General features: G+C 41.6%; 1 protein-coding gene across 2 annotated transcripts in view; it reads left to right on the forward strand.

Annotated features, from left to right (window-relative positions):
* The window catches only part of LOC124787628 (polycomb group protein Pc), an 82,884-nt gene that overhangs the window by 36,212 nt on the left and 22,971 nt on the right, over positions 1–23,701 (forward strand). For both annotated transcript variants that reach the window (XM_047254392.1, XM_047254402.1), the window contains one exon: positions 8,804–9,153. In XM_047254392.1, the coding sequence (XP_047110348.1) occupies positions 8,804–9,153 (350 nt within the window). The remainder of the gene's footprint in view (positions 1–8,803; positions 9,154–23,701) is intronic.

Below are 23,701 nucleotides of genomic sequence, written 5' to 3' on the forward strand. Positions count from 1 at the left end.
TAAAATTTTTCGTAACAAATGACTGTTTGGCAGTCAAATTCACGATCTTCATATGCTACAACAATACTGTAATTACCACAAACTACAATAGAGGTAGATAATTTTGGAAAAACCTAGAAGAAAACTACAGGATGTGTGGAAAGGGAAAAATGGATTCTCCAGTTGACTGTTGAATATTTGAATAAAATATAATTGTGTGACTCACCATTAAATTTTCTGTCCTGCAGCAGCTGGTCAATCACTTCTGCATAAATCGTATTCGTCAAAATATGGATTTTCTTAATACATCTCCATCAGATAATCACCAAAAAGTCTCAAAATAACAGTTTTGCATCAATATATGCCATGAAAAGAAAAGCAGATTGAATTAGTTTCAAAAATTCTTTACAATATTGTTTTATAATCATTTGCTTAGGTACAATAAAGTTGGCTTTTAGTTACCCTTTAAACTTCAGGATTTTTGGTTATTCTCTGTTGGGAAAAAATACGAATTAAAGTTTCAAATTTGCTCAAAAATGATACATCCGAAGATTGCATCCTGTCGCGGAAGCCAATTGTAGTGGCTAATAAAAAAGAAAAGGTTGAAATGTGGGAAGAAATGGTGAATAAAAAGGGGGGTTTTAAAATCGTTAATGACCGTGAAAAAGGGAAAGAATGAAATGCAAATCGGACTTCGAATTACAGAAAACCTGTCGGACTTAGTGATTCGGAAAAGCTATTGTTGGGGTGGTCCTTGTGGCGTTTCTGAGCAAAAGTCAAACCAATTTCCACTACAAAAATTATTTGAAAGAGAACAGAGAATAAAAAAAGGTGATTAACAGGGGAAAATGACGTAGATAAGAGTACATTCATTACCAAGTTAATATGTCTTCTCTCGTGCGGCGTTCAGGTCTTGTTCTCCAACGATCTCCTGCTTCATTTCTGCATGAACAAGTCGTAGCTGCTCCAAAAACTTGCAGTAAATTTCATCATCCAGGAATTACTAATGTCTACAAATTAAAACCATCCTGATATCGAATGCGATGTATTTTACAGCTGCTTCCACAATACTATATGTCTGCACTTCAATAAGTTTTTATGTCTTAATCAGACCAAGACTAACGAATAAGTTTTACGTCTGAATCGTACCAAGACTAGTGAATAAGTTAAATTAAGCTTTCGCTCACAAGAGACAATAGCGGGTAGAAAACAAAATGTGTTCCAATTTTTGTACCTTCATTTTCTTATAAATACTTTCTCTGCCATCGAGTGCTCACACAGCTGCGACGGTATAATTTATATCTGAGAGAACGAGTGTAGCGCAGCGAAATTCAAAGTCCCGCTACAACACACACACACACACACACACACACACACACACACACACACACACAACATTTGGCAACACTACACACTGAAAACACATATATGTTGATCACCAAATGGAAGTGAAAGTGAAACATGCGAAGTGACAAGTGCTTATGAAACAACACCAGAAATCGACTAGCTGGAGTATGAAGACCTGCAAATACATCTCCAGGAACACACATGTGTTAACAGTGCTGGAAATCATAAGTAACACCAAACGATACATTCCTAATATGAAACTTTTGCTACAAAAGTTGCTTCTAACCTAAAAAGCAAGAGAAAAACATGACAAAATGTAAGATATCAGTATATTATATCTATCACATAATACGTTTTATTGTAAGTATAAAAAGAAACATGTATTTCAGGCCACTGATGACTCTTCCCAAATAAATGTAGTGAAAAGTGTATGGCAACAAACTGCCTTCATTTAGTTGCATAGATGGTACATACCTCCACAAAGCCTATTGTTGTTCATTCGTTAGAACTTGAGCCTCCTACATTGCATACTGGTGTTGGCTCGTTCTAACTGTTGATACAGTTCAGAATTAGACTTCAATTGGTAGATTCGATCTGGGAGCAATCTCGGGCCATGAATTTTTCTGAAAATATGTCTTTTGGCTTTCTCCAGGTCATCCATCATGCCTATTCTCTTCATCAAGAGGGTCTCTGCAGCATACAGAAACTGTCGTCTGACAGCAGATCTGTAATTACAAACCTTAGCATTCTTCGAAATGCACTTCTTGTTGTACAGATTGTGGGACAGATGTTATGCTGGGTTGAGTTTGTTACTCCTTTCTGAGATAGAGGTGCATCTCTACCATTGGGGTGGACTCATTCACTGAGATAATGAAAGCGATTTACCTTCCCAATCATTACATGTATAGTCGTCAAAGGGGTGTTACTGGAGTGCCACTTCTCAAAGTATTTGGTCTTGTTATATGATTTTTGTAGCCCTGACTTCACTGCCATCTCATGCAGGGCTTGTACAGCAATGACAGCATCCTTAGAGTTGCTGGTTAAGATTGCAATGTCATCTGTGAAAACAAGGCACCTTATCTTGTTTCTTCGGATCCTGACTCCTATGGTAACTGGTTTGATTCCTAGATTCCTCAGCGTACATTCCCAGGTTTTGATGACTTTTTAAGCACCAGATTAAACAGAATGGGTTATAGACAATCACCTTGACGTACTCCCGTTTGGATGTTGAAACTCCAAGATAGTTCTTTTCTGAACTTCACCTTAGAGGTTGTATCTGTGAAAGTCTGTTTGATGAGGGTGTGTGCGTTGTAATCCACACCTCGTTCTTGGAGTACTAGGAAGAGTGTTTGGCGGTTGATGGAATCATAAGCTTTCGTAAAGTCTAAAAAAACCACGCTGATGTTCGTACTCCTTTTTTGTTTTAATTGGAAATCTGCTCAGTACAGGACCTTCTGCGTCGAAATCCTCCTCTATATTCACCAATTGTTTGATCACCTTGACTTTCTACATTGTCCATTAAAATCTTGGAGAGCACTTTGTATCCTATTGGCAGCAGAGAAATCCCCTGGTAGTTGTTGAGATAGCTGCGATCGCCTTTCTTATGTAAAAGGTGTAAGATAGCTGATTTCCAGTCATCAGGGATCCTACCAGCCTCCCAACAGTCAACCAAGATCCGGTGTAGAGCCTCTATGATCATATTTCCACCTGCTTTCAGAGCTTCTGCAACGATGCCATCTTCCCCGGGTGCCCCATTCTTAAGATGGTTGATGACATTAACAACTTGCTGTATAGTTGGCGGGTTAGATGGTAAGAGCATCACTTGAGGTTTTTCAGCAGGCAATCTTTCCGTGGGCTCTTGACAATTAAGCAATTGCTCAAAATAGTTTGCCAAAAGTTCCACATTTTCGCGGTTATTAGTGACCAGCTCCCTGGCCGTATTCTTAAAGTGAAGGTGTTGTGGTTTATACCCTGAGGATTCCCCTCTGAAGGCCCGATAAAAGTTTCTGGTGTTGTACATTTCAAATTCTTCATCCAACTTTTCCAGTCTTGATCGATCGTAAGATCTCTTCACACACCTGATAGTCTTCCTTGTCAATTTCCACACCATTGTGAAATTCTCCCAGACTTTGTTGTTTAGTCAAGTTCCACTTCCTCTAGGCTGTGGCACACTCAGCAACTGTGAGGTCACATTCAGAATTCCATCACCTATGACTTCGCTTCCTTTGAGGTTATTGATTGCTTTGCTTACAAAGGACCTCAGTTGGTTCCAGTCTTTCATTCATTTTTGCATGATGTCCATTGTAAAGCATTCTTTATTCTCTGTAAAGAATTGGGGATCAATCCTTGGTGGGATTGTGGTAGGAGGTACCTTTCGATTGGGTAGTATTCTGGTCTTTATTTGCATGAAGAAATGGTCAGAATCAACATTCCAACCTTTGTGTACTCTGAAATTCGTGATTTCTTTCCTGCTCTGTACACTGATTCCAACATGATCGATTTGAAATGATCTAATAGTAGCGTTTGGTGACTGCCAAGTGGTCTGGTATCTTGCCTTTCTGGGGAATACTGTGGATACGATCTTCAACTGATACAACCTACACAGTTCAATTAAGTGTTTGCCGTTAGCATTTGTTCGTCTATGTGCTGTCTAAGGCCCTAGTATGTCTTGGTACTGTTGTTCTTTTCCCAGTTGAGCGTTGAAGTCACCTACCAGTAGTTTGACATGGTGATTGGGGATCTTACTGATTCCATCTTCTAGCATCTGCAAGAAACTTCGGACCTTTTCAGGGTTCTTGTTTTCATCATTAACTGGAGCGTGTGCATTTACAATAGAATATCCCTTGTTGCCGCATGTTAGGGATAACACAGAGATGCATTTGCTAGCTGATGTGAATCCTATGACAGAATCCATCACATCACGTCTTATTAAAAGGGCTGTTCCAAAAACGCTGGAGCCATGTGTGTTCTTAGACACCGGCTTCCCTTTAATTATTTTATAACCTTCCAACTCAAAAACCGTATCATCAGTGAATCTGGTTTCTTGGACAGCCATTGTTGAAATTTTGCGTTTATTCAGGATATCAGTCAATTGCTTAAGTTTTCCGGTTTTACAGTGCGTTTGAATATTGATAGTTCCAAAGTGTGTGATAGTTTTGGGTCTCAATCAGATGGTGATTTTAGGGAACTCTGACTTTCCCTGCATGATGACGTCAGGCTCCCCAGAATCCGAAGGCCTCAGTGCGCCACTCTTGGTGACGGGAGACTGGATACTCCCTGGGGTAGTGACATCTGCGTCAATGTTTATCATTGTATGTGAACTAGTAAAGGGATATACCAGGGGCGAAGGCTGAAAACCTTCAGGGTTGGCTACTCTGAACCTTATTCAGGAGCTTTGATTACAGTGGTGTCACCACTCCCAAAGGCATTTTAGAGCTACTGCAAGGAATTATTCTGGCCATTGCTTACATGGGGAACAGACACCCTTGCAGCTGCCTAAGATTTTGTCTTAAAAGCATGACGATCTCTGCAGAAGAGCTGATTGCGATTGGTACTTGGAATCCAAGAATGAGGAGCAGTTGAGTTAATGTTCCGCGTGGCCACTCAGCCATTTTAATATTGATATAGATCCTTTGGAATAATACTGAAAGAATGAATTACCTTTTGGAATAATACTGAAAGAATGAATTTCCTATGGTACTATTGGAGGGTCTGCCCTGGTTGTCAATTTGGTTACCTTATATGAACCAAGGAGAACATGGATTATGTTGCAGAAGTAGTTGCAATACTATCCCATTGTGAAGTCAGTCTGCATGATATGCGACATAAAGCATCAGTTGAGTGATGTCGTAACAGAAGTGCACTCTAAATTGACATTGCATTGCTAGTATGAAGAATTACAGATGTAACGATATGTGGTGACATACAGGGTTAAAAATGTGGGCAGTTTTTCTTATTATTGGTACAGAATCTGTCAATACAGATTTCTGTAACTAGAGGATCACATTTTGTCTTCATAATGTATAATAACTTATACAATTGTCAACTGGCTTTTCTGAAGATATAAATAACATATAATCATTCTAACAGTCATAAAATGAAATAGAGTTTGTCTTTTGGGATTGTTTTGGTAAGTGTTGAGAAAGGTAACTGCTCAAATTGCTAATGCTAGTCATTTGGTGAATAACAGTACTGTCTCCAGCAAAACTCTAAAATTTTATTTTTTGGGAGAGTTATGCCCTGTGCAGTAATTTGGGATGTACCTGTTTTGCAAAAACCAAAACAGATCTGCACAATATTATTTTAGGGAAGGAAAGTGTAAAATGATAGAAATGCTGATTTTTGGGTCATTGTACTGAATTGTTGTATGGTTTTGTTTCTGCTCCAAGAGGGATAAATAATAATAAAAAAAGTTAGAATTGTAGCATCATACCAAGAGTCAATTGTAGTCCTATGGTGAACATCCCCCCATCCCTTTGCCCCTTGTGATCAGAGACGAATTGCCAGCCAAAATCGAAGATACACCAGCCACAATGTTCTCAGAAAATGTTCATCCTCGCATATTGGATGTAGAAAAGTTTAATGTGCTATTAATAAACTGTTGGGGCATCCTAGGAAGGATCCCTGTTTTAGAATCTCTTATTGAAAGTTATAATGCACAGACAGTGTCAGGAACAGAAGGTTGGTTGAGACTGGAAGTGAGTGGAAGCAAAATTCTAAATTCAAATTAGAATATTCATTGTAATGATAGGTTAAATGCCAAAAGTGGTGGTGTATTTATTGCAGGAAAGAATTCTGTAATATCTACTAAGGTTATTATGGTTTCTGAACGTCAATTAATCTTGGTGAAGTCGGTAGATCAAAAACGATAGTGGATGCTTTTATAGACTGCGTGCCCAGGGAGAACTTGCAGAATTTTGTGAATAAGTTTCCTGATGATCATGCTATTGCAATAGGGGGTGACATCATCTTGCCACACAGAATAGGAGAGTCATGTGACCAAAAATGGTGCCAGAGACAGGGTTACATGTGGCATTATTCTGAATGTCTAATCCAAAAATTGCTTCAAGCAGATAGTGAGAGAACCAACTCGTGAAGATAAAGTCTTAGACCTTCTCTCTGAACTTTTAGAATCAGTTAACGCAGAGTGATCATAAGGCAGTGATTGCATCAATGATGTGGGTATTACATGGATTGTTATGAAATGTAGGAAAGTATTTTTGATGAGCAAGAGTGACACGATACAAATTGCTGAGTATCTTAGTAGTCAACATCAAATATTTGATGCTGAGGACAAAGATATAAAGCACAAATGGAAAAAAAACCAAAAGCATTGTTCAGTATGCCGTAGACTAGGTTTAATAACTGTTATATAAAACTGCTTCCTAAACAAAGAGAGCTTCACCACAGATTCCAGATAAGTCAAAGCTTATCTGAGAAACAAAAGCTGAATGAAGCAAAAATGAGCATAAAGGAAACAATGGGAGAAGTGTTCAATGACTTTAAAAGTAAAATTGTGCCATCCCATCTGACCAAAAACTGTTGGAGTTTTTTTGTCATATGTAAAATCAGTAAGCAGATTATATAATCTCTTCAGTCACTCATGAATCATACTGGCACCGAAATGGAAGATGACAGAGAGAGGCTGAAATACTAAATTTGATCTTCTGCAATTGTTTCACTGCAGAAGATCGTAATATTGTTGCTGCTTTCAATCATTGTATGAACATAAAAGCCAGATATTTTGATAAATGATCACAGAATAGGAAAGCAACTATAATCACTTGGTAGTGGAAAGGCATCAAGACCAGATGAAGTATCTGTAAGATCGTACAGAGATTATGCGAAAGAACGTGATCCCTAGTAGCAGCAGTTTCTCATAAATCACTGGAGCAATGAAGGGTACCTAGTGACTGAAAAAGTGCAGGTTATTCCCATTATAAAGAAGGGTCATAGTACAGTTGCACATAATTGTAGGCCTGTATCGCTGATGTCGGTCTGTTACGGAGTTATGGAACAAGCTTTTATGACGATTTTGGAGAACAAAAATCCTCTCTCAAAAAATTAACATGGATATCTCAAGCCGAGATCTTGTGAAACTCAGCTCACTCTGTTCCTCCATGGGATCCGCAGTGCTAAAGACATCACCACTCTGGTTGTCATGTTCCTAGACTTCAAGAAGGCATTTGACACCGTCCTGCTCTGCTGTTTAGTGAAAAAAATATGAGATTATCGACTATTGGACCAGATTCGCAACTGTATTCAAAACTTCTTTGCAGAGAGAGCTCAACACATTCTTAATGGACCTCAATCGACAAATGTAATGACAATTTCAGGACTACCCCGAGGAAGTGTGGAAGGAATGTTGCTGTTTACAAGATATATATAAATTATCTAGTAAAAAACATCAGAAGCTTCATAAGGCTATACACAGACGATGCTGTTATCTGCAGGAGTTTAGCAACGCCAGAAGACTGCAGCAATTTGCAAAAGGACCTGCAGAGGATTTATGAGTGGTGCAGAGACTGGTAGTTAACCCTGAATGTAAATAGATGTGACATATTGCACGCACATAGGAGAAAAACTCCATTACTGTAGAACTACACTATTATGACAGATTGCTGGAAACAGCATCTTCCATAAAATATCTAAGAGTAACAGTCTGTAGCAATGAAATGTGGAAGTACACATAATCAGTAGGAAAAACAGATATGCTAGACTGAGATTCAGATGAAGAATCTTAAGGAAATGTAACTTATCCCTGAAAGAAGTGGCATCAAAATACGTTTGGCCAGTTGTTGAGTGTTCCTCATCATTCTGCGATGCTTACCAGGTTGGACTCATAGAAGAGATATAGAAGATCGAACAAAGAGCAATGCATTGCGTCCCAGGGTCATTTAGTCAATGTGAGAGCGTTACAGAGCTCAACAAACCCCAGTGACAGACTCTGTAAGAGAGACATTGTGCTTCATGAACTGGTTCACTACTGAAATCCTGAGAGAGTACGTTTCAGGAAAAGTCTGGCAGTATGTTACTTCCTCCCACGTATGTCTCGCAAAATGACCCTAATGAGAAAATCCGAGAAATTAGAGCTTATTAAGAGGTATACCAACAATAGTTTTTCCTATGCACCATTAATGAATGGAACAGGGAAGGGGGAATCAGGTAGTTGTGTCAGAAGTACTGTTTACCACGCACTGTGAAGTGTCTTGCAGAGTATAGATGTAGGTGTAGAACTGTATCTAGTCTCAAGCTGGACAAGAGCTTTTATGTTCTTAGATTAAAGTGGTGAGTCACGTATTTTTTTCATTGTGAAAGCTGTGGGCCTTATTGAACAGAAAATGTTTGGACTTAGCCACTTTTATGCCTCAGTATTGTGTTTCTCATTATCTTAAATAGGTACTAAAGATATCCATATTCCTATTTTGATGACTTAATTGCATTAGCAAATATTTAACTAGTATTGCCCAATATTCAGGGCCTGTACCTGTGGACACTGTGGATCCCGAACCAACAGTAACTGTTGGAGATTTGAATGAAGCAGCCAGTGAACCCGTAGAAGTGTCCGAACCAGCAGTAATTGCCCAGGTGAAGACGACACGTCCTCATACTCCCATTCCCACACCTGCAGTTCAGGATGCAGTAGAGACAAACACTGCTGCAACTGTGGAAGATGCAATTGCCACGTCACCTCGATGTGACACTGGCACAAAACGAAAAGCAGAAGTACTGTCCCAGGAGTCGGGCAAAATTGGGGTCACAATTACTACAAGCTGTGCATCACCTGTCTCCAAAGCACCTCGTCTTGGTTCACCACCACTTCCCTCGGTAAGTAATAGTCCTATGGATAAGTGCTTTAGGTATAATATAAGTCATAAAGCAACCAATTTGCAGCTAATTATGTAGAGTTTCTAAATATAATTGTTATATGTAGTAGTGCGAACCATAATTTGTTATTGAATTTTTTGGTGAAAGGCATCTTGGAAAGTGCTCCTTAAACGTTCTACCGGTATACACTGTAACAGTATATTTGCTTACTTGCAAACAACAAATGTGACACACTTTCTGATTGCACATAGGATTGTTCCTGACCATCTGCAATCTGAGTGAAATCTTGAACTGCTGTTCGCTATAGAAAAAAAAACGAAACTGTTCAAAATTTGAACTCAGCATACGAAACAGTTGTAATTTTACAAGGTCTTGCTGAGAAGAGGTGCAAAGTATTTTGTGAGCATTTTGGCACTTTGTCAAATTCAAGGCTTTCAAAAATGAAGCTAATAGTAATTCAAAGGAGATAATTTGGTTTGGATCCACAACTTTTGGGCTCAACACAAAATTTCAGGGCTGTGTCAGTTTTGTGATACTTTAGGTCAAAATTGGGGAAAAATAAAGTAGAATGATTTTGTGACTACAGATGACTTGGTATGAGGGGCGGCCATAGCTGTGATGATACATTTCAAATGTTGAAGAGCTGCGACAAAATGATTTATTAATCACTACTAATTTTCTGACATAATCGCATCTTCACGTACCAATGAATGACCTAAAGAAGATACATAAGTAGTAATTCTAATGTAACTAGAAGGAAGGTCAGTGTTGGGTGTAATTTTGATGGTTTATTGACATAAAAATCGATTTTCAATCACATAATGACCATCTTCAGTGCTTTTAGTGTACAGATTAAAGCTTGTAGGTGCTGGTGTCAAGTTGTTATCAGTAACCAAAGCTATGAAACTATCACAATAACTGTACCTTTATTTTCTCCTTCAAAATGTTTTCCATATCACTGGAGAGGAATTTTTGAAATTTCAGTAGTAGGTTCTGAACCAAGAACTGCTTTTACCATTTCTTCAAATTGGACATTAACAACTTATCTGCTCTTTTTTTTGACAACATAGTTATATGGAGATCAACAGTGATGAATTTACTTACAAACAATTATTCAAAATGACAGTCACAATCGCATTTTTTTTTTTTTTTTTTTTTTTTTTTTTTTTTTTTTTTTTTTTTTTTTTTTTTTTTTTTTTTTGCCGCCAACCGTTTTCAACCCGTGATGGGGTCATCTTCAGGGCAATTTACACCATTGGGTTGCTCGCTGGAGCCATCACCCTGCCTGTGCACGGTTGGTAACTCCAGAGTGAGTGACCAAATAGTGTAAATTGCCCTGAAGATAACACCATCATGGGTTGAAACCGGTTGGCGGCAAAATGAATAATGCGATTGTGACTGTCATTTTGAATAATTGACTTTTCTGCTATTGTGTGTGGTTTTTTGGCCTTTACGGTAAATGTTACCTTATAGCTAGCTTCCTGTACTTTTGGCGAAACATGCTAAAATTGTCAGGAGTTTCACTTGTTTTTATTTTGTTCCAACAACTGATGAGAAACAAATACACCTTTTCTTAATGGAGAGGAATGTTTGTTTGACAAATGTCATTTCAGTTTACTGGGAACCATAGCAGTCCCCCCTCCCAACACACACACACACACACACACACACACCAGAAAAAAGGTAAGGTAAATAATTATCACTGTATTGCCTTTGAGCTACTTTTTTCTTTCTCAGTTATTTCACTACTTGCACTCGAGCACAGAACACTATGTACAATGAACAATACTGGAGGGTGGGGGTACAGTTTAATGACACTGTAATGAGCCTAGGGATAGCGTCTTTGATTAATAATTAAAATGCCCTTGGTCCCAGATTCATAACCCACTGCTGCTTAAATTTTGATTAATAATCAGCATTGGCAGGCACAGACTTCCGGCATAAGAAGTAACTCAACAGCATGAGGATTCAGAAGGCAATGGAAACCACTACGTTAAAGACATAATGGGTATCCAAAGGACATGTGGCCTCTAATTGAAAAAGTATCATGACGATCTCCCACCTTTATTACATATAGTGACTTAGCTTTTCACTCTTATCAACTTGTGCACAATGTTTTAGCAGTTATCTCTGTCTTCCAATCTCATCCAGTGCAGTCCCCAACAATCAGTCTTTCCTTCTCATCCCTTCGGGTAAGTGTCCCCTGATCCAGGGTCCTGGGTGACTTTTCCAAACTGTACCCAATTTCATAAACCTCTCCAGTCCTTTTCCTTCACCCCTCTTCCTTCCCATTAAACCCCTCCACCAGGAGGAGGAGTCACTGGCTCTGAAAGCTTGCATATACAAAACCCTTTTTTGTATGTGTGTTCTTACTTAATTATGATGTTTGTTTATCCCTCTGTAGGTGGGAGTCAACAGTTATTTTGATGTGATAGTTTACTTTCACTAAAAAAACTTTGTTCTCTGAAAGTAACTTTCTCTTCAAAGAATTTGCACTTTTAGATTGCGAGAATTGTCCACATAATTTACAGCGAAAAGAATTGAATCATTTAATTGCTCCATATACCATTACAAAATTTCAGGAACACTCACTATCTTGAATGGTGAGTGGATGCAGTGATATAGTCATTATTACTGTGATGTTTTTAATTTTATCGTTTAATTGTGTGTGAGATGCAATCAGATACTTCAATGGTTAATATGATGGTAGCAAAAGCATTGAGCTCAAAACTATTCAAGACATATAACTACCAAAATCTTAATTTTGCAAGTAAACTGTTTGTTTGGAGAATCAGTAGCACACACGTTAGCTTGTGGCAAATATAGGAAACATGTTTGTTTGTGGCAAATGTAGTACCCATCCCTTTTTCAGATGAGTTTGTTTGCTGTTAGACTTTCATAATGTGCTTTGTATACCAAGGTTCCAACTTGGTTTGTGTGGCTGCTGTACAGGTGTTTACTTGTTCAAAAACCTGTTGTTTTATTGGTAGTATTATGAGTACCTTGCAGGGTTTGCCTGTATCCGGGTAACAGTGCATTGTTAATGAAGTTATATTCATGGAGCAAGACATTATTCCTGAATGTTGTTGTTTCATCCCTCTTTTTGTTCTAGTTATTTTCATCATAATTTCAAGACTTGTTTAACTAACTTGATGTGAGCAGTGTATTAGTAAAGTCGTTCATTATCATGTGTCATCAAGACACACCCAACCTGTATTGAAAAGCTTAACAGCAGAAAAGTAAGGGTTGCCATTAATGTGCAACTTTCATTAATGAGACATGGCGTAGCCTATGCTGGTTTCCTCTTGTAACCAAGCCCACAACAAGGGATCATATTCAGCAAAACACAGGTAGTTCAAAGAGGGCCCACTCAAAAGAAAAAAGAGGAACATGGGAAGGTTAGAAATTAACATCAGTGGACTACAAGATTGTTAGCGACAAAGCACAATCTTAAATTGGGAGATGATAGGGAAGGAAATTGTCGACACTGATTTCCAAAAATAACTCCACATTTCACTTGAGAAATTTAGGGAAACCACAGTAAACTTAAATCTTTGTGGGCTAATGGGGATTTGAACTAACACTTTTCAAATGTCAGCCTAGTATGCTAACCATTGAATCACCTCACTCAGTGATCTACTTCAAGGTCCATGAAATATGCAGATCATCATGGAGAGAAACCATTCATATGCTTGTTAAGTCCAGCAGGAGGCATTTGAATACAAACGACTGAGGAGTTTGCTCCATCAACTCAATTTATGACCAGGACTGTACAAGGGGTTTGGCTCATCTGGTTCCCCATGTTCTACAGTATTGACAGTGGCATCACATCCCTATCACTGATGGCTCGGGCAATGTACCTCTGTAGACAACCCACCAACAAATGAAACACATGTATATATTTATGAAAAACCCTCTTTTACCGTCTCTAATTCTTTTTTAATATGTACCAGTTGAATTTTCTGTGATTGTCCGTAGATTATGCAAATGCCAGCAGGCTTTCTTGAAGGATTTAACTGGTTGCCTCCTCCCCTCTCCATCTACAAATAGTGAACCAGAGTTGGTGTCCCCCCCCCCCCCCCAAAAAAAAAAAAGTACTGTGATCATCAGCTGTACTTCCTGTTGTTTTGATCTAAGTTGGTTGATAATTTCCGTGGTCTCCTTCCTTATTTAAAGTCATGTCCTGTTGTGGCAAGACACATGTAGTGGTACAGCTGTTGACAGTGTGGAATAATATACAGATAATATATCTTCTCACTCAGTTAAGGTGATCATATAGTGTGATGTAACTGTATTGTTTACTCTTCATCAGCTTTCAGAAAATATCTTTTGTGTTTGGATCAGAACAAAAGAGACTGTAGTCTTTGTATTTTCATATACATTGTTTTTTATATAGTTCAACATAGAAGACTACAGATGTGTGGTAGGAATGGACCACCTCAGCAAAATTGTCTCTTTTGTTTCATTTTATTTTTCTATCTTAGACAAATTTTTTTTCCATTAATGTGTAAAATACCAAAGTGAATCTAGTTTCTCCTCCATATGTATAAAATTTATATAAAAGTTGTTGGGTCTCAACACAGTGACTGCGAGCAATGGACTGATTATCAGACTGTAACTACAAGTCTCTTTAAAGAAAGACAGTGTTGCACAGCCTTCTAGACTGTCGGCTGTGATATACATTTCATTGTGAAGTCCCTCTAGATGGAAAAATATCAGCAGTATAGCTACCACGTCAAAAGTGCCACTTCCCCTCAATTCTGAAAATTCATTAGATTTACACGCTTTAAACATTTTTTCTTTTACTTATAATAAATAAACATGGTGAAACACACAAACATATTTACCCTTATTTTAAACACTGCCTGTTTCACTCAACAGTACACGAAATGGCAAAACAAATTCATGTGGTTTTCAGACAAGTGATTCATATGCAACCACGTGGGCATAAAATATTTCATATCACTACTTTCCCCTTCTGTTATGTGATCGAGGTGGGTGGTGAAATATACACTGCTGGTCATTAGAATTGCAGCACCATGAAGGCAGCATACAACAGACATCAAATTGGCATGACCGCATATGCAGATGACTAGCATTTCAGCATAACCACACATCTTCACCTGCAGTCCGTGTATAAGAAAAGATTACGCAGTCGGTCTCTCATTCAAAATTCGCATTTGATGTTGGTTGTTTGTGAGAACATGGTATTGCTTCATTAAAGAGGGAGAAATTTCTGTCAACATCTGTTGGAATACAAGTGCAGCAAGATTGTGAATGATTGAGGTTTCAGTGTATTGTTCCACTGTATTGCTGCTAGCATTGGTGGGGATTCCACAGTTATGAAAATATGATGGGGTGTAACTTTCAGCGTGATAATGATGTTCTTTACCTTTGTGAAATGGTTGTTCTCTTTGACTTCTCTCAGAGTACTTCTATGATTTTGTTCTGGTGGCTTTAAAATCCAGAATTGCTACACTACATGTTGGTGAATAACGTGATACTACTGTTGACAGATCATCCATTCTTTTCCTTAGCATATAAGTGACACACATTACATGAACCCCTTCAACTTTCTATATACAGACTAAAAGTAATTTGTCCAAAGTTAATTTTTGTTTCTGACAACTTGAGTTCTTTGTTAGTATAATGGTGTTCATTGTTAGCATAGTGGTGTTGTGAAAGTCTGTGTATCTACAGGACAGGCTGGTGATCCGAGCAGGCATTTCCTCCTCGAAGTAGCTACAACTGCTGTCCTTTATGGAAGATAAGCATCATTCCTCAATGTAGCACACTATGTGCAAAATAAAACTCCCACACAATGTCGGTACCTTTACATTTGACATGTTATTTTTATAATCTTAAGTTGTATCATTTTTCAGTAAGAAGGCATGTGTATCACGACAGTGGAATTGATGGGTTTCGGCATGTCATGCTCAACACCATGCAGAATCACAGTGACCATGTGCATCTAGTTTCTGAGAGGACAGACATGTTGTTCACTTGGCTGTGGAGGATTGTATAGCCATGTCAACTACCTCAAGTTCGTGACTTAATAGCACCAAGACAAGTATGCACACAGACAGTAAAAGATATCTGAAGTACAGCTACCATTGTTGCAACTTTCCTTCATACACCACCAAAAAGAGGCGCACCAACAGTGGTGCACCAGATGACAAGAGGACAGCATCGTGTTGCGGTTTAAGATAGCTTCCAGTACCACAAAGAATACTTCTGTGTGTGGAGGCTCCGGTTAGAACAACTGTTGCCAAGACTGTGTTTGTCGACATCATAAAGGGCCAGCACCTGGCGTGATGCTTTAGTTTGCTGTTGCGTTACGTTTCTGGCTTGTTATGATGGGTAACTGTGACCTATCTTTAGATCTGTGTCATAAGGTTCCCTTGCTGTCTGACTTTGGTTTGACAATTGCCTTAGCCAGCATGTTCTCCAGAGGTCTCATCTACTGAAATAATCTGTCTGGTTTGCCAAGAGACTGGCATGCCACAATTTGCCAGCGGCTATGATTGTTGAACTCTGGCGCAGAGTTGAATCATTGTGGAGTGACGTACATATATCTGTGATCCAAGCTAAGTCCAGCTCGATGGCCAACCAGTTTGGAGCTTGGTTGCTGGCAGTAGTGGCAGCTCTGGTACTTAATTTTGCATCCTGTATACCCCTAAATCACCTACAAATTTAATGTTTTCTTTCTACTATACTATATACACACAATAAGTAAAATTTTGTTTGCTTTTCTTGTTGTTGAAGTTTTATTGACGACGAATGTATAATTCAGCACACTGAAGTAAATTTTGAACAATGGAAACTCTAGATAGGAATATCAACAATGTAGGAAAAGACAGATTGCTACTTACCATAAAGAAGACACATCAAGTTGCAGACAGGCACAATTAAAACGTACGGCCACAGCCTTCGTCGTTCACACACAAGCCCATCTCGTGCACACGACTGCCAACTCCAGCATCTTGGTCCGGAATGCAACTATCAGGTGGGATGCAAGCAGCAATCTGAAGGGGGTGGGGAAGGGATGTTAGTGTGCAGAATGGGGTAGAAATGAATGCTATCTGGTGCGAGTGTGTAGGGACTATACTGCCAATAGGCACAGGGTCAGGAGGTATGGGACAGGGAGGTGGGGAAGAAAGGAAAGGAGCAGGGAAAGACAGGCGGATGCGTTGGACAGAGGGCTCCAAATAAACGGGGTGGGAGGCGAGAATAGGGAGGAGGTGACAGGACAGAGAGGGTGGAAAATGTTGGGTAGATGGTGTGAGGACAGTACATTACTGTAGGTTGAAACAGGGATAATAACTGGAGCGGAGAATGTGCTGTAAGGTTAACTCCCATCGGTGCAGTTCAGCGAAGCTGGTGGTATAGGGACGGACCCAGTTGGCCTGGGCAGTGAAGCAGCCATTGATATCAAGTATGTTATGTTCAGCTGCATGCTGTACCGCAGGGTGGTCTACTTTGCTCTTGGCAACAGTTTGATGGCTGATAATCATACCAATATAAAAAGCTGTGCAATGATCACCTGTTAGATGGCAAGGCAGATTTCACAGGTGGCTCAACCCCTGATGGGATAGGATAAACCTGTGACAGGACTGGAATAGGAAGTTCTGGGTGGGTGGATTGGGCAGGTTTTGCATCAGGGTCTTCCACAGGGATATGATCCTTGCGGCAAGGGGTCGGGATTGGGAGTGACTTAGGGATGGATTAGGATGTTGTGGAGATTGGTTGGGTGAAGGACATGCAAAGTATCTCGGGTAGGATGTCAGTCATTTCAGGGCATGATGATAGGTAATCAAAGCCCTGGCAATGGATGTGGTTCAGTTATTCCTGTCCGGAATGGTATTGAGTGATAAAGGGGACACTCCTTTGTGGCTGATTCTTGGGGATGCACGGAGGATTGGGGGGTGTGAGGGAAATGGGTATAGAAGATCTATTTGCGGACTAGGTGGGGGGGGGGGGGGGGGGGGCTGCCTGTCTGTGAAGGCCTAGGTGAGATTCTCAGAATTCGGATCAGGGAGTTTTTGTCACTGCAGATACACTGTCTCAAGTTGGCCAACCTCTATGGGAGGGATTTTTTTGGTGTGAAAGGGATGACAGCTGTTAAAATGCAGGCACTGTTGGTGGTTTTAATGTGGGCAGAGGTGTAGATGGAGCTGTTAGGGAGGTGGCGTGCAGAGTTGGTGAGGACCGCGTGAAGTGGATGGTAGAGAAGATGTTGAGGTTGTGAAGGAATGAAGATAAGGTGTCTTGGCTCAGAGTCCAGATCACGAAGATATCATCAATGAACCTGGACCAGACTGGGGGTTTGGTGTTTGAGGAGGCTAGGAAGGTCTTCTCTGGAACACCCATCAAGAGGTTGGCACAGGAGGGTACCATGCTGGTGCCCAAGGCTGTGCCGCAGATTTTTTTATATACCTTACATTCAAATGCGAAGTAGTTGTGGGTGAGGATAAAGTTAGTAAGGTGTTTGAGGAATGAGTATAACATCCCTTGGCCCATACTAGCGGTTAGGAGTCATGAATTGATCAACTGATAAGTTCAACGACCTTCCTAGATTGTTATTGGTTCATCGCTAGGCGGCGCATTTCACGTGCACAAGCGAAATATTTATTCCTTGACTTAATGTTGTTCTGTGACAAGCAGAGAAATGTGAGAAAATCGGTATATGACACGTCTTTGTTGCGAGACAGGATAATGAGAAGACATGTATAAAGCGTGTGCAATGAAACAGTCATGGTTAGCTGCCATATTGTATAATTCGTATTTTTTGAGATTTGCAGGCGATATGTAACATTAATGTGGAGTTTAGCAACAGTCATAATACAGCCTGGTGCATTTTGAAAGGTAATTTCGCTTATTTATTTTTGATTAAAAGATTCTGTGATTAACTGTAATGTACGACGAGCTTGTATAGGACTTCGAACATTTGGTGGTCAATGTTTGCTGTAGAACCTGCTTCAATAAACTCCCAAAAGCATAGAGAAAGTTTTCTCTGCTAAAACGAGCTCATTTCACTCACAGACAGTCATTAAATGACCAAATGTGAATGGCAGTATCCCAATTTGAGAAGATCCTATAGAAGTTTTCTTTCTCTTACATTTCAAGAATTTTACAGGCAACAGTTGGAGTCTGAGTCTGCTTCTACACCACAAGAATAACTTGTCTACGTGTACAAAATTACGTATGCTGTGGGAGTAGTTTACACAGCTCTGGAAATTGATGTTGTCCTTCACAGACATACAGAGACACTACACACACTAGTTCAATAATAAAGAGTTTAATTTCTTATTTTGAGCCATAATAATATTATATGAGGTAGTGGATTTGGAGTCCAGAGAATGTGGGAAAGATAATGAAATAAATCTCGGCTGAATCACGTGGGAAAGATAGTTTCAGCGGCAGTATGACCATGGGGGATGTTGGTGTATAGGGAGGTGGCATCAACAGTGATAAGTAGGGATCCAGAAGGTAAACGGAGAGTCGGTGAAGGAAGTGGTTGGTGTCTGACATGGGAGGCTAGATTACAGGCAGTTGGTTGGAAGTGTTGGTCAATGAGGGCTGAAATTCTTTCAGCGGGGGCACAATAACCAGCCGCAGTGGGCGGACTATGATTGTTGGATTTGTGGATTTTGGGGAGCATGTAGAAGGTGGGTGTGCACCGTCATAGGGGCGAGGAAGGAAATAGATTTGTGAGAGATTTTCTTGGAAGGACCTAAGGCTTTAAGCAGGGATTGGAGTTTGTGTTGGACTCCTGGGATGGAATCACTCTGGCACAGTTTAAGGTGAAGGAATCAGATGATTAGTGGAGGCTCCTGCTAGGTAGTCACTGCGACTCATAACAGCAGTGGTGGAACCTTTGTCTGCAGGTAGGATGAACAGATCAGGACTTGTTTTGAGGTTGTGTATTGCTGTAGTTTCATCTGCTGAAAGGTTGGTGTCCTAAAGAAAGAACCTAGAGGAGGATGGTGAGGAGGTAAGGAATCCCCGGAAGGTGACCAGTGGGTGGTTGGGTAGAAGTGGGGGGGGGGGGGGGGGGTGATCATGGTTGTATGGTGGTATGAACTGGAAGAGGCAGAGTTCAATGTTGAAATTAGGGTGGGTTTGTCTGGAGGGATTGGCAGCAAAGAACTGCTTCCATTGCAGGGATCGAGAAAAGGAGAGCAGATCTTTGACGAGTCTAGGGTGGTTAAATTTAGAGGTAGGGCTAAAGGTGAGCCCTTTGAGTGAGACTGAAACTTCTGTGGGGCTGAGGGTTTTTGTGGAAAAGTTAACAACACTGTTATTGGAACGTTTGGTCCTTGGATTTGGTGATGAGTTGGTAGGGAATTTGGTGATGTGGCAAGTCGGAAAGGTTATCAAGGAGGGTTTAGCTGCTAAGGAAGGTGGACGAGAGGAACACTGTGGGTACAGTAGAGGTTGGATAGGGGTGCTCCGATGTGGCAGTAGGTTGGATAACGTATAGAGGTGGTCCTCACAAACCTGGTACTGTAAAAACACATCTCCATGGCACAGGCATCCCAGAACCACCTCTGCTTCTTCCGCGAGATACTAGTACTTGCAATCCATACTCCATACATCACAACTCTGAAACTGAATCCGTTGCTCCCCAGCACAAGTGCATTCTCCCAATCCGAAACCTCTGTCCTATCCAAAGGCCTCACCTTCAGCCCCACTCCCAGATTCAACCAAACAGCCCTCGTCAAAGATTTACTGTCCTACACTCGTACTCTCTGCTGGAAATATCACTTTGCCACGAAGAAAAATGATCCTAATCCTACTCCTAATGATCCAACTCCCCAAGACACTATCCAAATTGAACCCTGCCTGGAACAGTTCCGTCCTCCGTCACAGCGGGACCCACCTCCTCTTTCTCAAAATCACCCTCTCCAAACCTTCCAGGAATTTCTGACTTCCAGCCTTGCCTCTCAATCCTTCTTAAAAAACCTTAATCCTACTCCCAACATCACCATTGCTGAAGCCCAAGCTATCCGTGATCTGAAGGCTGACCGATCCATCGTCATTCTTCCGGCGGACAAGGATTCCATGACCGTGGTACTTGATCGTCGGGAGTATGTGGCTGAGGGACTGCGTCAGCTTTCAGACAACACCACATACAAAGTTTGCCAAAGTAATCCCATTCCTAATGTCCAGGCGGAGCTTCAAGGAATCCTCAGAACCTTAGGTCCCCTGCAAAACCTTTCACCTGACTCCATCAACCTCCTGACCCCACCGACACCCCGCACCCCTACCTTCTACCTTCTTCCTAAGATTCAAAAACCCAATCATCCTGGCCGCCCCATTGTAGCTGGTTACCAAGCCCCCACAGAACATACCTCTGCCTACATAGATCAACACCTTCAACCCATTACATTCAGTCTCCCATCCTCCATCAAAGACACCAACAACTTTCTCGAATGCCTGGAATCCTTACCCAATCTGTTACCCCCGGAAACCATCCTTGTAACCAGTGATGCCACTTCCTTATACACAAATATTCCGCACGTCCTGGGCCTCGCTGCGATGGAGCACTTCCTTTCACGCCGATCACCTGCCACCCTACCTAAAACCTCATCCTGACCCACACCTTCTTCACTTTTGAAGGCCAGACATACCAACAATTAAAGGGAACACCCATGGGTACCAGGATGGCCCCCTCGTACGCCAACCTATTCATGGGTCGCTTAGAGGAAGCCTTTTTGGTTACCCAGGCCTGCCAACCCAAAGTTTGGTACAGATTTATTGATGACATCTTCATGATCTGGACTCACAGTGAAGAAGAACTCCAGAATTTCCTCTCCAACCTCAACTCCTTTGGTTCCATCAGATTCACCTGGTCCTACTCCAAATCCCATGCCACTTTCCTTGACGTTGAGCTCCATCTGTCAAATGGCCAGCTTCACACGTCCGTCCACATCAAACCCACCAACAAGCAACAGTACCTCCATTATGACAGCTGCCACCCATTCCACATCAAATGGTCCCTTCCCTACAGCCTAGGTCTTCGTGGCAAACGAATCTGCTCCAGTCTGGAATCCCTGAACCATTACACCAACAACCTGAAAACAGCTTTCACATCCCGCAACTACCCTCCTGACCTGGTACAGAAGCAAATAACCAGAGCCACTTCCTCATCCCCTCAAACCCGGAACCTCCCACAGAAGAACCACAAAAGTGCCCCACTTGTGACAGGATACTTTCCGGGACTGGATCAGACTCTGAATGTGGCTCTCCAGCAGGGATATGACTTCCTCAAATCCTGCCCTGAAATGAGGTCCATCCTTCATGAAATCCTCCCCACTCCACCAAGAGTGTCTTTCCGCCGTCCACCTAACCTTCGTAACCTGTTAGTTCATCCCTATGAAATCCCCAAACCACCTTCCCTACCCTCTGGCTCCTACCCTTGTAACCGCCCCTGGTGTAAAACCTGTCCCATGCACCCTCCCACCACCACCTACAACAGTCCTGTAACCCGGAAGGTGTACACGATCAAAGGCAGAGCCACGTGTGAAAGCACCCACGTGATTTACCAACTGACCTGCCTACACTGTGAAGCTTTCTATGTGGGAATGACCAGCAACAAACTGTCCATTTGCATGAATGGACACAGGCAGACAGTGTTTGTTGGTAATGAGGATCACCCTGTGGCTAAACATGCCTCGGTGCACGGCCAGCACATCTTGGCACAGTGTTACACTGTCCGGGTTATCTGGATACTTCCCACTAACACCAACCTGTCAGAACTCCGGAGATGGGAACTTGCCCTTCAGTATATCCTCTCTTCTCGTTATCCGACAGGCCTCAACCTCCGCTAATTTCAAGTTGCCGCTGATCATACCTCACCTGTCTTTCAACAACATCTTTGCCTCTTTACTTCCGCCTCGACTGACATCTCTGCCCAAACTCTTTGCCTTTACAAATGTCTGCTTGTGTCTGTGTGTGTGTGTGTGTGTGTGTGTGTGTGTGTGTGTGTGCACACACGTGCGAGTGTATACCTGTCCTTTTTTCCCCCTAAGGTAAGTCTTTCCGCTCCCGGGATTGGAATGACTCCTTACCCTCTCCCTTAAAACCCACATCCTTTCGTCTTTCCCTCTCCTTCCCTCTTTCCTGATGAAGCAACCGTTGGTTTCTAAAGCTTGAATTTTGTGTGTTTGTTTGTGTGTCTATCGACCTGCCAGCGCTTTTGTTTGGTAAGTCACATCATCTTTATATATATATATATAGGGAAACATTCCACGTGGGAAAAATATATCTAAAAACAAAGAAGATGTGACTTACCAAACGAAAGAGCTGGCATGTCGATAGACACACAAACATACACACAAAATTCAAGGGTTGCTTCATCAGGAAGGGAGAGGGAAAGGCGAAAGGATGTGGGTTTTAAGGGAGAGGGTAAGGAGTCATTCCAATCCCAGGAGCGGAAAGACTTACCTTAATGGGAAAAAAGGACGGGTACACACACACACACACACACACACACACACACACACACACACACACACACACACACATACACAGACACAAGCAGACATTTGTAAAGGCAAAGAGTTTGGGCAGAGATGTCAGTCGAGGCGGAAGTACAGAGGCAAAGATGTTGTGGAATGACAGGTGAGGTATGAGCGGCAGCAACTTAAAATTAGCAGAGGTTGAGGCCTGGTGGGTAACGAGAAGAGAGGATATACTAAAGGGCAAGTTCCCATCTCCGGAGTTCTGACAGGTTGGTGTTAGTGGGAAGTATCCAGATAACCCGGACGGTGTAACACTGTGCCAAGATGTGCTGGCCATGCACCAATGCATGTTTAGCCACATGGTGATCCTCATTACCAACAAACACTGTCTGCCTGTGTCCATTCATGCAAATGGACAGTTTGTTGCTGGTCATTCCCACATAGAAAGCTTCACAGTGTATGCAGGTCAGTTGGTAAATCACGTGGGTGCTTTCACACGTGGCTCTGCCTTTGATCGTGTACACCTTCCGGGTTACAGGACTGGAGTAAGTGGTGGTGGGGGGTGCATGGGACAGGTTTTACACCGGGGGCGGTTACAAGGGTAGGAGCCAGAGGGTAGGGAAGGTGGTTTGGGGATTTCATAGGGATGAACCAAGAGGTTACAAAGGTTAGGTGGACGGCGGAAAGGCATTCTTGGTGGAGTGGGGAGGATTTCATGAAGGATGGATCTCATTTCAGGGCAGGATTTGAGGAAGTCGTATCCCTGCTGGAGAGCCACATTCAGAGTCTGATCCTGTCCCAGAAAGTATCCTGTCAGAAGTGGGGCACTTGGGGTTCTTCTGTGGGAGGTTCTGGGTTTGAGGGGGTTGTTTGTTGGTAATGAGGATCGAGACATCCTACCGTAGGTACTTCCCACCCCTTATAGAGTGGTGTTCGTTCGCCGACCAAACCTCCCCAACATCCTAGCCTGTCCCTATGCCACGCGCAGTCCCAACCCCTAGCCACAAGGATCATAGCCCTGTGGAAGACCCAGATGCAAAACGTGCTCAGTCCACCCACCAAATACTTATTATTCCAGTCTT

Source organism: Schistocerca piceifrons, chromosome 1 (genome assembly GCF_021461385.2).
Source record: "Schistocerca piceifrons isolate TAMUIC-IGC-003096 chromosome 1, iqSchPice1.1, whole genome shotgun sequence".
Taxonomy (NCBI): domain Eukaryota; kingdom Metazoa; phylum Arthropoda; class Insecta; order Orthoptera; family Acrididae; genus Schistocerca; species Schistocerca piceifrons.